The following is a 14,267-nucleotide window of genomic DNA, read 5'->3' as shown; positions in this document are numbered from 1 at the left end:
AATATAATTAGCCTAAATAAAACGGCTCAAGTTGGAGGTTCAATCTGCGCCCTTTGATAGGCAGATCTTGCCTTTCATCAAGGGCGAGGTTGGGAATCTTGGGCGTAAGAAGGTTGGTGACCGCTGATGTAGACCTAAATGTATACCCTGGCAGTGGTTCTCAAACTGGGGTGCGTGGCCCCCAGGGGGGCCGTGAGATGGTGCCAGGGGGCCCCAGTTTTATGACATTTTATAAAATACATTTATAAAAGAACACTGGAAAGACTTAAGACAGACTGTAAAACAAATCAATGATATTGACCGAGAGAAAGAGGGGGTTTCTATCTTTTTTTCTATTTTATTATTAAATGTTGATCCTCTTTTATGCTGTAGTTATTATCCTGGTCTGTCTTTATAAACTTTGCACAAGTTTTTTTTGACCAAGCCTCCTTTAATTCTTCTCAAAGCTGAGCTTATACTTAAAACAAACAAAATGCATATAACATTATGAAGGCATTATTAATAAAACATTAAAGAAAGAGCAAAATTGTTGTTTAAAATTGGACATCATTTTTGTCCAAGTACTACTGGGTACATGTATATGACTAGCTGGTGTAGTAGCAAGAAAGTTTGCCATGACTGGCAACTCGGGAGCACCCTGTCCTTAAGAGTGTTGTCGTTGCTCGGCTAGGTTTGCGTGTACGACAGGCGTGACCTGGTCGTCATCCTGCAACTGTCGCATACACTGCTATCGCATGCTGGAATGTGCATTCTCCTGGCATTAGTTCTGACATGCACTGCATCTCACCTTGTAAATCAGCCCTGATTGATGCAGAACTACTCCGACTTAACATCTCCATCGCTGCCCTGAGTGAAACCTGGCTGACCGGTGTTGAGAGAGAGAGATCTTTATTCATTCTTCTACACACCCGCAGCTCAGGAAAACTGTTCATTCTGGCCAGGCTGCGGGAGAAAGTATGCCATGTTCTGGTACATGAGCTGCTTTATGCTGATGATGCTGCCTTTGTTGCCCACTCAGAGGCAGATCTACAACTACTCTGCTCATCTTTTACCACTGCATGTCTAGACTTTGGTTTGCAGATTAGTCTTGCCCAACCTGCAAACTTGAACCCTACAGTATACATTAACAACACAGGTTTATCTATGGTAGACAAATTCATCTACCTGGGTTCCATAGTATCAAACAACAATAACCTTGATGCAGAGCCCGACATGTGCATTGGGAGGGCATCATCAATGTTTGGAAAATTGAGCAAGCGTGTCTGGCACAACAAGTACCTCTCATTGCTCCTCAAAGTCCGTGTTTACCATGCATGTGTACTTATAAGAGATGTACATATAGGAGGCACGAACATTGCCTCAACGCCTTCCATTTTCGCTTCCTTCGCTCCATACTGGGTGTATGCTTGGAGGACCATGTGCCAAACTTTGTCATACTTTAGAGAACTGGTTCCAGTGACCTGTACACCATCCTTCGTGCCATCATGCCATCTCCTCTAGACTGCTATATGGCAAATATTGCTATATGGCGAGCCTACAAGTGCCCCTCACAAACATGGTCTCCCCCATCTACGTTTTAAAGATGTCATTAAGAGGGATCTTCAGGCCTTCTCCATGAATTTGGACAACTGGGAGGCACTTGCAAATGACAGACCTAACACACAGCAATTAAATACGGCAGCAGGGTTTCTCAGGAGACCTACAAATCATTTCTGTAAAAGAGACGCTCAAAACGTGAAGCAGTTTGTCGTACTCGACATGAACGCCATAGTAGTATAGTAAAACTATAGACATGTGAGATTAAAGCATTAAAGACCCCCCCAATCTGACTGGCCCACCTGGAATATCACTCCTAAAAATAAAGGTGCTTCACAATGCAATGGAAGAACCATTTTAGGCCAAAAGGTTTCATAAAGATACATTACCATTAAAAATTCACAAAAGGTTATTTGTGTGTAGAAAATGTTCTTCAGATTATAAAAAGGGGAAAAAACAAAAATGATTATTTTATGACATCGCTGTAAAGAACGTTTAAACACCTTTATGCTCTGCATTATATTACATTTTTTTGCAGAATTGGGCATGCTTGAATTTAAAAGAGACATCTTAATTTGGAGTAAGTTGATTTAACAGAGAACTTTTTGCTCCACAACTTGAATATTTAAAAAAACAATTCATGATGCAGTTTAAAGTTTGCTCAAAATATTCTGAATGAAAATTGGTCACACACGTTGAATTGGTTTGCAGCTCATATATTTGGCTGTTGATGTTAAATATATTGTATTTTGTACAACCTCAGTCATTGGTTCATTAGTTGACTGGACAAATACTGATATGGGCAAACATCAAATAAAACAGACATGCACATTAAACATGAACTGTGTACTCACTCAGTGACCTTAAACTCTCTTTAGAAATCAATTTGCTGTACTTTGAAACGCTTTACTTGTGCCACTTGTGTAGATCTACAAAAATGGTACATATTAACCTGGCAGACTGTGATTTATATTCAGTAGGCGTAAACAAACAGTACGTTTGTTCAGATGGAGATAAAATTCAGTTAACATTTCAGACAAGTCACAGTTAGGCTTATAGACTCTTTCTCTTGAGCTATTGTCGTGAGAACGAAATAACAGTATGAAAAAGTCACTGGCCATCTTAGCTCTGGCTGTGCTTCTCTTAAATGGTAAGTTCATCAGTTTGTTTTGTATTCATACATTTATTGTAACCTGTAATGGTTTTGATCTTTCAGATACAGCATCAGATGTTTCAAGTGCTTCTTAAAAGAGTGATTTTATGAATCACAATATCATGCTTTAAATATAATAATTTAAGTTACATTATTATTTGTTTTTTGCAGTGGGGTCAACTACTTTAAAATTGATAAAATGTGGGATAATAACCTGGTCAGATGTACATTATCCCTCTTATTACATTGCTACTTGTCTCATAAGTATATAATTGGACACAAAATATTGATTTGATATATTTTATTAGTAAAAACGTCAAAGTTCAAACAAGAAAAACATGCATTTTATTTTATCGTTTGTAAATATAGTCCGATATGTTATAATGTTATGATATAATTATGCATGTTTTTTCTAAATTTATTTCTAAGTATTGACTTACATCTGTTAAAGGGATGTTCAGTCAAAAATGAAAATTCTGTCACTCTCATGTTGTTACAAACCTATATTACCCGTTTCTTGTATTGATAAATGATAATAACTACACAGTAGACCCATTGACTTCCATAGTATTTGTTTTTCCTACTATGGAAGTCAATGGGTACCATTAACTGTGTGTTTACCATTTGTGTTAAACAGAATAAATAAACCAATACAGGTTATAAACAATATTAAGGTGAGTAACCGAATAATTATTAGTTATTACTTATTAGTTTCAGGCGGGTGTGCCTCATACATCTTGAAAAGTGAAGCTCTTTCATCGCCCCCTGGTGGCTGGCTGCAGTACAACTCATAAACCCCGCCCTCTCCATGCAAACGAACGGGACTCGGCTCTAAATAAAAAAATTATTTACACTTCCAATAAAAATTTCCGAAAGATGGTTTTGGTCCTTTAAGGTAGTTGTTATCATGCTGATATGTTCAATTGTTAACTTTTGTGATAAGTTTCATTTTAGCTAATAATTTCATGCTATAGAAACAGGGCGTGTCGTTATGATTGCCGTCTACGCCTCTGGCTCGCGGACGATTCTGCGCATGCGCTGTGTCGGCTACAAACTGATGTTTTTTACGTAGCATAGCAGCGCCCATGGTCAGACATCAATTTATTACAATGGAAGAAAGCGACGTCGCGTCATCAATTTTTTACAGTCTGTGGTTTCAGGCAGTTGTTATCTGTAAATATCAAACATCTGAATGTCATCAGTGGCCAATCAGAATCAAGCATTCCAAAGCAGAGAGTACTGTAATAATGTCTATTAATAACCTTAAAAAAATATTACACATACATTTACAGTATGTATTAATTCATTCTGCTTTTTAAAGGTGTGAGAAGTGTCAGGATTAAAGATGAAGACCTTGAAATGGCAGATAAACTCTTTGTGCTTGGAGGTGAAGCTTTTGTGAATAATTTAGGTTATATCCAAAAGGGAGCAGAGTTGGCTCTGAGGAAGAATTACCACAGATCAGGGTAATGTGATAGACATGCTTAGAATAAATATCTCAAATTCCAATTGCAAATATTCAGTGACTTCTGTGACTAAAACAGTAACTTCTGTAACTAAAACAGTGATGAGATGCAAAACTTGTGGAATTCTTGGAAAAAACTAATGGACAGAACCATTGCTGAAGAACGGGCTAAAGGAAACCAGGATGATTTTTTTATAGCAGCACGGTGAGTTCAACTTTGTGAGTTCACTTTGAAATTAAACATGTGATGTCTAAACAGCTCTACCATATTTTCCGATTATACAAAGTCCTCAAATGTACTGTTAGTTACAGATAACCCGGAGCAATACTCGGACATGAAGAGCTTTTAGGTTTTTTGTTTGTTTGTTTAGTTTAAACATTGGATTTGTCCTGATCCTGTTGTTTTGATTTGCTTCACGTCTTGTTCACAAAATATGTAATATATATTTTGAAGGTGTTTATAACGTGATTGTGGGAGTAGCCGAAAGTAGCTCTGAGAAGTAAGGAAAAACTTTTTTTTAAAACATTTTAATCATCTAACAGCATGCATCAATGCAAGGCAACGCAAGCTAAAATGTAAATGTTTTGATAAATGAATATGGTTTTGTTTGACTGACAGACTTGGGCCGTTTGGATGGATATTCAACAATGAGACACTGGTGGCGCTCTGGAGGTTAGTGTGTGTTCTGTCTAATAACCTTTTCCAATGTGGTGTTTCCAATCTTATTGTTCATTGAATCATCAATAATTCCTCATCCATTTTGTTTATCACAGAGATGTGGGGTCTCAATACTTTCCAGAAGCCCCACCATTCTACAGTGATCCATTCGGGTCCCTGAGTTACATTTTCTCCAAAATGTATGATCTTGTGTTAAACGGAAACTCTATTTCTTCATTGTGTAAAAATTTGATTTATTTTTTAGTTATAGACTAGATCAGGTTTATTTATAGATAAAAATGATCTCAGTTTGCTATTACTGTACACTTTCAAAAGAAAAGGTATGAAGGTACAAAAGTTGTCAGGGTCACCTTTAAAAGTACACTATAGGCTACATATTTGTACCCTTTACGGTACACACTGGCAACTAAAAGGTACATACTGGTATCTCAAAAGTACATATTTGTGCCTAAATGGTACATATTAGGACCTTTTTAAAAAGTGCCATCCCAGTGACAAAAAGGTACAACTTTTGTACCTTTTTTTCTGAGAGTGTACATAATGGAGTGATCTATTGTGATCTTTTATTAAATTAAAACTTTATTTTACATTTTTCAGTACACAGATTATGCTCAGGTATAAATAGTTGTACAATGAAGCCATTAAGACATTGTAATCTAAAGCAATGAGTTTGATAACTTAACAGTTCTTTGTTGTGAAAGTGTTTTGACACCCAACATGGTGCGGAACCTGAAAGTTGCCTTAGAAGTTGTGAAAATAGACTTCGACCAACTTTATAAAGAGTAAGTGCCAATAAGTCATGAATGCATTGGTGTGTTACCATTCAGAGGAATATAAAATCTGTACACTTTAACCTATACATTTTGCACGTATTAGAAAGGTTCTATTGACTAATACATTATGTTTGGCAAAATGCCAGCTTTGATGAAAGTAACACATTTGATATAGCATCTTATTCTGACAGTTCTTAATGTTTATTTATAGTGCACTGGTGGCTTATAATCTAGTCAGAGAGAAGGCAATGGAAATTTCTGCCTTAGAGAGGCAAACCGAAAAAAATGATTTCGCAGTTACACTGAGGTAAGACTAAAGAATATTTATCAGAGCAAGACTATTGAAATATTTGTGTAATTGTTTTTTAACAATAGTATGTACACTCACCTAAAGGATTATTAGGAACACCTGTTCAATTTCTCATTAATGCAATTATCTAATCAACCAATCACATGGCAGTTGCTTTTAGGGGTGGCAATGCATTTAAGGGTGTGGTCCTGGTGAAGACAATCTCCTGAACTCCAAACTGAATGTCAGAATGGAAAAGAAAGGTAATTTAAGCAATTTTGAGCGTGGCGTGGTTGTTGGTGGCAGACGGGTCGGTCTGAGTATTTCACAATCTGCTCATTTACTGGGATTTTCACACACAACAATTTCTAGGGTTTACAAAGAATAGTGTGAAAAGGGAACAACATCCAGTATGCGGCAGTCCTGTGGACGGAAATGCCTTGTTGATGCGAGAGGTCAGAGGAGAATGGGCCGACTGAGCAACTTTGACTGAAATATCCATTTGTTACAACCGAGGTATGCAGCAAAGCATTTGTGAAGCCACAACACGCACAACCTTGAGACGGATGGGCTACAACAGCAGAAGACCCCACCGGGTACCACTCATCTCCTCTACAAATAGGAAATAGAGTCTACAATTTGCACGAGCTCCGCAAAATTGGACAGTTGAAGACTGGAAAAATGTTGCCTGGTCTGATGAGTCTCGATTTCTGTTGAGACATTCAGATGGTAGAGTCAGAACTTGGGGTAAACAGAATGAGAACATAGATCCATCATGCCTTGTTACCACTGTGCAGGCTGGTGGTGTAATGGTCTGGGGGATGTTTTCTTGGCTGACTTTAGGCCCCTTAGTGCCAATTGGGCATCATTTAAATGCCAAGGCCTACCTGAGCATTGTTTCTGACCATGTCCCTTTATGACCACCATGTACCCATCCTTTGATGGCTACTTCCAGCAGGATAATGCACCATGTCACAAAGCTCGAATCATTTCAAATTGGTTTCTTGAACATGACAATGAGTTCACTGTACTAAAATGGCCCCCACAGTCACCAGATCTCAAACCAATAGAGCATCTTTTGGATGTGGTGGAACGGGAGCTTCGTGCCCTGGATGTGCATCCCACAAATCTCCATCAACTGCAAGATGCTATCCTATCAATATAGGCCAACAGTTCTAAAGAATGCTTTCAGCACGTTGTTGAATCAATGCCGCATAGAATTGAGGCAGTTCTGAAGACAAAAGGGGGTCAAACACAGAATTAGTATGGTGTTCCTAATAATCCTTTAGGTGAGTGTATATAGCCAATTTATCACATGGTTTACTTTTGTACGTGAGGACCAAATACTAAAGTTTGTGTTCCAAATTATGTTATATACTTTTTGCAGTGTTTAACCCCTTTTAATGTTTTTCTTGAGTTATACTATTGAAATTAACCCTCAATTGGTCCTTGGGGTCTATATGACCCCAATCGACTTTTAATTAGTTAAAAAAGTGGTTCCCTTTAGCTCAGAGAAATAAAATTTTGTGACTTATCCTACATTTTCTATACGTTCACAAAAACTGGGCTTGATTCTGTTGTTCTGAAGGTATGTAATGTTTTTTATTAATCTGGTCTGGGGGTTAATATGAGCCCAATTGAAAATGAATGGGAAATGCAAAAAATAAATCCCATTTGTCAAAAAATCAATCAATAAATCCAGCAAAAATCTAAAAATTTCCACACAGAAATTAAGATAATAAAATAAAATAATTTCTGTGGCATTTTTTAAAAACAGACATGCATCAAAATCTACAAAAAATCTACTATTTAAAATAATATTTATTTTTAATGTCCTTTCTACTGTTTACATATACAAAAATTCACAAAATGTATCACTAAAAGAGTGATGTGAGCAGTTGGTCATATCCAGTAAAATGAATGGCTTTCTATGGCCCTCTGCTGGTCAAAGCGATTTCTTTCTTAAACGGTAATTCCTTTAGGTTTATCTCTAACCAGCAAAAGGTGGAATTCTACAATTAACACTTAGATCAATATCTAGAAACAATTTAAATTAAATTTAGATAATCATTTAAGTGTTTTTTTTTTTAATTAAAAAATCTAAATTTCACATATAAGCTAATGGTGTAGTTGAGGATTTTTGTGGTAAATGGGTACAAAAGTACTTCAAATCTCTTAAAACACAGATTTATTAGAAGTAAACAAAAAAATGATATATTATTTGTATTATTGAAAATTTATATTTTTCTTACAATTATGCTTTCAGTTTTGGGGTCATATAGACCCCAAGGGCCAGTAGTGTAAACAGGAAACGAGGACCATTTGAGGTTTAAATAATTTCCACAAATAACTAATTGTTGAATGTCATGATAAACTAGACAATATTAACTATTTCAATAATTTACTGACTCTGTGTTTCAGAACTGCTTCTGCGGTCCTTGTGTTTTACTGGGATAAATTTCTGGAATACACTGAAAGCAAGCAATTTCATGACCAGTATATCGATTCTGTAAGGTAAAACATTGATGTTAGTCTCTCAAATTTGACATAGGCCTAATTCACGTAATGCGTCATGTTTCTGATGTTGTTGTTCAACAAAGTCATTTTTACAAGACGCAAGACTAACAGACTGATTGAATGATCCATCTGTCTGTCTATCACCTCTTTCTAAAAGTAAAGCACTTTTTGATTCGCAGGATGTTGAAAGATTCCTCAAAAAATTGTTATGCGGAGACAGAGGAGCAAGTATTGAGGTAAAGAAATATATTAATTTCACTGCTTATTAAAAAAAACATATATATAGAAAGTAAGCTTTCTCATCCTAAGGATGGATTTTAAAAAACTTTATTAGCAATGGCCCTGTTTAGTACTTTAATAATATGTGACTCTTGTCTTGTCCAGTTGGACCGATCAGAATTTAGGCAATCTTTTGAATAATGTTGAACAGGAATATTACAGATGGGGTGATAAGATTTTTGGAAATGAGAGATTCAATCAGTCAAACTGGTTAGTACCACAGTTCTTTCATTACACAACCCTGTCTCTATACATCAGTCATCTCTGGGTGTCTGTGATTTTTTTTTAAATGTGCATATAATGCCGTTTGTGATTATTGATGTGTATGTCTAACGTGTATTTTTGTATCATTTTTATATAATTTTTTATCATTTTGTTTCATATAGGGCCATTTATAAGATTTCCTCAGTCTACCGTATCCCAATTCATGAAAAACTGTGTGAAAGTAAACTTAAAATTTCAGAGGTCAATAAAGTCCTTGGGACTGTTTATAATGTACTTACTGACTTAGGAGGAGAAGAAATCATGACGAAATCAAGGTGAGATTGTGTGGTAGTGTGTATGTGATTGAAGTTAACAGTAACTTGTTACAGATTGTTTAGAAATTAGATAGAAAAATGGAAACTGAACCGAAATCCTTTCTCTGTTTTAATCAAGGAAAATGCTTAATGAAATATGGAATAATTTTGATGATGCATTTCTATCTAAAACCAAGAAAAATGAGATACCAGATTTGGAAGATATAAAAAACCCAAAGCAACCATTACAGTAAGATCAGTAAAGCACTGACGTTTATTTGAAGTGTATCTACTGTATCTGGTTCCTCTGAGATGCAAAATAAAGCAGTCAGTGATGATTAGAGGTAATCAGTATTAACCCATTTGTGTTTTCAACACACTATTAAAGAAATATTTTTTGACATCTGGGACCAAGTTATTGATATCAAAACCATGAAAGAAAATGATGTCCAAGAGTATTTAAGGTAAAAATGTGACAATTTTTCAAACCTCAATATTTGACTAAACTAAACTATTATGTCATTGTTTTGTTCTCCATCTCCAGTGTTAAGTGTTATTTGTGATATTCTCCTGTATTATATCTGAAGTTATCAGGAAATAGAAACATTGTAGCTGAAATATTGCAATAGTGTCAGATCATTATATTCCAATGTTTGGAGGAGCTTTTGTTTTTTTCGTTGACTCAACAGTGTCCTTGGTGATGATTTAACACAGCTTATATGTGTTAAATAGTTAGGCTTTAATTATATGCAAATCTTCATTTTTTCTACTTTTAGATCACATTTCATTCTGTATGAAGTGGGATGAAGTGAAGAGCATTTTCATTAAAGAGTTAATTGACAGTGGAAAAATAACTCAGAAGGACCTTGATGAAGCACATAAGTAAGGATACATTGATTATTAAAAGGACAGTTCACTCCAAAATGAAATTTACTTTCACGAAACAAAAAAAAAGGAGACAGAATGTCAGTTAAGATACAGACATAGCCATTTACAGTACTTTCAAAACAAACATCACACAGTTTTGGAATGATATGAGTAAATGAGAACAGTATTTTCATTTTGGAGTGAACCAACACCACAAAATGTTTATTGAAGATATTTGTGCATAAAAACGTTATCAGCTTTATAACAAATATATAACTAGATGCAACAGACACAGCATACGTAATACCTCAGACAGTTAATTGGAAATTTTACAAATGTCAATTATTACTATTTCATTGTATTGTATCTAAACTAACTTTTTCCCTTTCTTGTAATTTTAAAGAACTTTGATGAATGTTAAGCAAATGGTCTTTGAGAAATATGTAAAAACGATTGATGGTCTGGATAAAAGGATCGATTCCTCCACTGAGTAAGAACTTATACTACATCATTATTTGTTTTAAAATATTTTAAGTTCCATAATCAATATTAACAAAAATTTATAATAACGTTGCATTTAATTCAATTTCAAAAATCACAATGTGAAAAAAATTTATTTTCAGATTTCTTGGAGAAGTAATGCTGTTGATTTTTACTGCCACACATGCTGCCTTGATCAGTGCAGATGGTTTTTCACCTCTGCCAATGCTGGATAACGTGGTTCAGTGGTATCTGTCATATTAGATAATGTATTTTTAAAATCAAAAATACATTTGTGAATTATCTTGTTTCCTGACTGTAGGCTATCTGATCTTTTTACATATAGACTTTAATTAATGATAAGGTCCTATGCACAAGGACCAGAAGACAGGTCTAGTCATGTTTAGTTTATAAAATAACATTAAAATTTTCTTTTAAAATAACTTAACCATTCATGTCTTTCAACATTTTAATTTCCCCGATCATGTAACATGCTGCGGTGCCTTTAAAGGATTAGTCCATTTTCTTATAAAAAATCCAGATGGTTTGCTCACCACCATGTCATCCAAAATGTTGATGTCTTTCTTTTCCTTAAAAAATCACAATTTCTTCTCGACTGAACAAGGAGGGACATCGGCATTTTGGATGACATGGTTGTGAGTAAATTATTTTTTTTAAGAAAATGGACTAATCCTTTAAGACTCCGCCCTCTATGCATATGAAATGAGATGGCGCGCTTTCATGCACTTTCGTAGCTGGGGTTTACCTTGAAGTGGAGTGTTTCATCTTTCAATTAAGTATTTTTGCAAAGCATGCATTGGTGACAAGTTCAAAAAGGAATTTGCAGAGATGTGGTGCACATACTGCTACGTTCAGACTGAAATAATTGGGAACCTTGTTAAAAACAAACTTGTTGGAATTCCTCTGAAGGAAACGCAAGAGCGCCAGACGCGATAGACAGCCAGAGCCACACCAAGGTTTGATGATCTTTCCTTCTTTCACTGTCTTACAGTACATTATTTCTCTAGTTTATCACACATGAGAGAGAGATAAGATAAGTGTCTGTCAGTCAGTCAAGTTAGTTCATCTTTCAACTAGTGGCAGGTGGGTTTTATATGTTCATTACGTTTATCATTTTTGCGACACTGATACTACTATGCATTGTATGACAAGGCTTTTTACCAAATAAGCACATGGACGTGAAATATTACTTTGGGTTTAGGATCCGTTATAAACGAACTTGTACAGAGCGTTAATTGATCTGAAGCACCATAGGTGTGTCCGACACATGACATCAAAGTGCCGCGAGAGCGATCCATAACCGATGTTTTCGATTTGCTCTCGCGGTACTTCGATGTCATATGTAATGGGTCTGCGCAGCGCCTGACGCAGTCGAACAGACCTAATATTTGTAGGAAACATTGCCAGTGTATTTATTCAGCGATGGCTTAAACAAATGTCTTCATTTAAAAATACTAGAATGTTCGATCGACCAAACAAGAGTCTTGCATTACACAAAGCCTTGTAATAAAACCGTATATAATAGCATTTAGCTGTCTACTTTTTATCGTATGACTGGATAAGTCTCAACACTAAACAGACATTGCTGATGTGTAAATGTGCCCCCTTTGAGAGTGTGATTTTATTGAAATATTAAATGGACTGAACTATGTGGGGGCTGAGATTCACTGTTATAAAATGAAAAAGAAATAAAAATGTATTCTGCGCATGACTGCATTTACCATATAAATGAAATCCACAATAAATCAATTCAAAATGTATACATTTAAAGGAAAACACCACCGTTTTTCAATATTTACTATGTTCATACCTTAATTTAGACAAATTAATACATGCCTATCTTTTTTAAATGCATTCACTTAATCTTTGTACAACGTGTCGTAAATGTGTAAGCATTTAGCCTAGCCCTATTCATTCCTTAGGATCCAAACAGGGATGAATTTAGAAGCCACCAAACACTTCCATGTTTTCCCTATTTAAAGACTCTTACATGATTAGTTACACAAGTATGGTGGCAAAAAATAAAACGTGCCGTATAAGCGGATAAAAAATGTAGCTGTTAGTTGCAGCACTTCAACCTCTGCACTCATTAACATCATCACCCCTGACTACTCCCCCTTTCGCTCAAACTTCCATCAATATTACTGTGCCTGAGGTCAAATTGCTGCAAACTAAGTGCTTTCCCGCCATACAATATAGTTCTTATTTTTATCCGCTTAAAAAAATCACCACGTTTTATTTTGTGCCACCATACCTACTCATATACTTCCTTTAAATTTTCCTTTCGTAGAAGTGGCTTAGGAAAATGCAACAAAATTAAAAAAGATTATAATCCTTTGTTTTATTGTGTGTTTTTTCCAGTCAAATAACACAAGGTTTACATTTTAATCACATTTTTATTAGTCAGATTAGTTGATGTAGTAGATAGATATAATTCTACATGTACCAATGTGCTGTTATGAAATATTTATGGCACTAAAATGTAAAAGAATATCACTATAATTAACTATTACCCTATGGATTTATGACTTATAATTTTTTTTACAATATTTATAATTATGATAGATTATTTCAAACTCTAATTGCATGAAGCAACATTACAAGATTAAGACCTGTGGCACAGCAGTTTGCACATATGCTTATTTTTTTTAGCTTATTAGGTGGCACAGGATCAAGTCTCATTTTATTTGTTAAAATCCTCTACTACTACTTTTGATGTACTTTTTAATAAAAATCATATACTGTAATTAAATGCCTTCAACTCTTTGTACATCCTCTATCAAACAGCAGAGGGCGCTGTAAACCTCCAATTGCACCAAAAGGACCAGAACCACTTTTTGTGCCGCCATGATAGATTCATATAAAAGATGGTGTCCATCCTTATCTGGCAAGATTCCACGTCTTTGTCGTAGTCCGAGGAGACACGAATAGTGTTCGTTTGATGTCTGTAGTTCTGTGTGGCTAGAGTTCAGAGTATAGGAAAGTATCAGCTCACATCATTTTGCAGGACTGTCAGGGCCAAGGATTTGTTTGAACGCCAAGATAAAGTAGATGAAGTGATACTATGAGTGTAAGGCTGGTGCAATTGTTTTGCATTGACGTTATAGATGCATTACACTCTTAAACATACAGGTGCTTTGGGTTCTTCACAGAGATGTCATAAAAGCATTATTTTTGGTTCCCCAGAGGTCTTTTTAGTCAATGAACCATTTCTTTCTTATGCATTGGTTGATTTATACATTGTGGTTTCAAGTAGTAGTGCCATATAAAAGTGTAAGGGCTTGTAATTAAAAGGTTGCTGGATTAATTCCCACCAAGAGTGAGCAATGAGCTGATTTTAACAAGGTGCTAGCCAGGTTTCTCCTGGGGGAATGTGTAAAGATAAAACGACTGCGAAATGACTACTTAGATATTGACTCATACAGAATGAGTCTACGCTGATAGGCAAAATAGAAAATAGTTTTTGTTCTACCTTCCTTGTGTTTCAGGTTCTTACTTCAAGTGGTGAGAGTTTTTTGTGGGCAAGGAATTTTGTCTCCTTTCCTTATTTAATGAGCAGTTTGTCTTTATAATTTCTCATTTGGCACACAGTTTGACTTCTATTAGCCGCAAATCTATGTAAACAGAACTTGGCAGGTGTCACAGAACAAGTCACCCTTTGTTATAATTTCTAGAATTGGCTTTACCTAG

The 14,267-nt window shown here is 35.5% G+C and overlaps 1 protein-coding gene across 1 annotated transcript; it reads left to right on the top strand.

Moving 5' to 3' along the window:
* The first annotated feature begins 2,512 nt into the window (after window positions 1-2,512).
* On the top strand, window positions 2,513-10,999 carry LOC129454991 (uncharacterized). The gene is made up of 17 exons (XM_073858486.1): window positions 2,513-2,686; window positions 4,011-4,155; window positions 4,255-4,359; window positions 4,574-4,654; window positions 4,774-4,827; window positions 4,929-5,012; window positions 5,535-5,615; window positions 5,818-5,913; window positions 8,317-8,409; window positions 8,592-8,648; window positions 8,797-8,901; window positions 9,078-9,230; window positions 9,349-9,459; window positions 9,587-9,674; window positions 10,006-10,091; window positions 10,480-10,566; window positions 10,700-10,999. Exons 1-17 carry the CDS (start codon window positions 2,638-2,640, stop codon window positions 10,818-10,820), a joined length of 1,596 nt encoding a protein of 531 aa, XP_073714587.1. The 5' UTR covers window positions 2,513-2,637; the 3' UTR covers window positions 10,821-10,999.
* The last annotated feature ends 3,268 nt before the right edge of the window (window positions 11,000-14,267 follow it).

Source organism: Misgurnus anguillicaudatus, chromosome 20, assembly GCF_027580225.2.
Source record: "Misgurnus anguillicaudatus chromosome 20, ASM2758022v2, whole genome shotgun sequence".
Taxonomy (NCBI): Eukaryota; Metazoa; Chordata; class Actinopteri; order Cypriniformes; family Cobitidae; genus Misgurnus; species Misgurnus anguillicaudatus.
The sequence above is the reverse complement of the archived record's forward strand: the minus strand, read 5'-3'. Positions and strand labels throughout refer to the sequence as shown.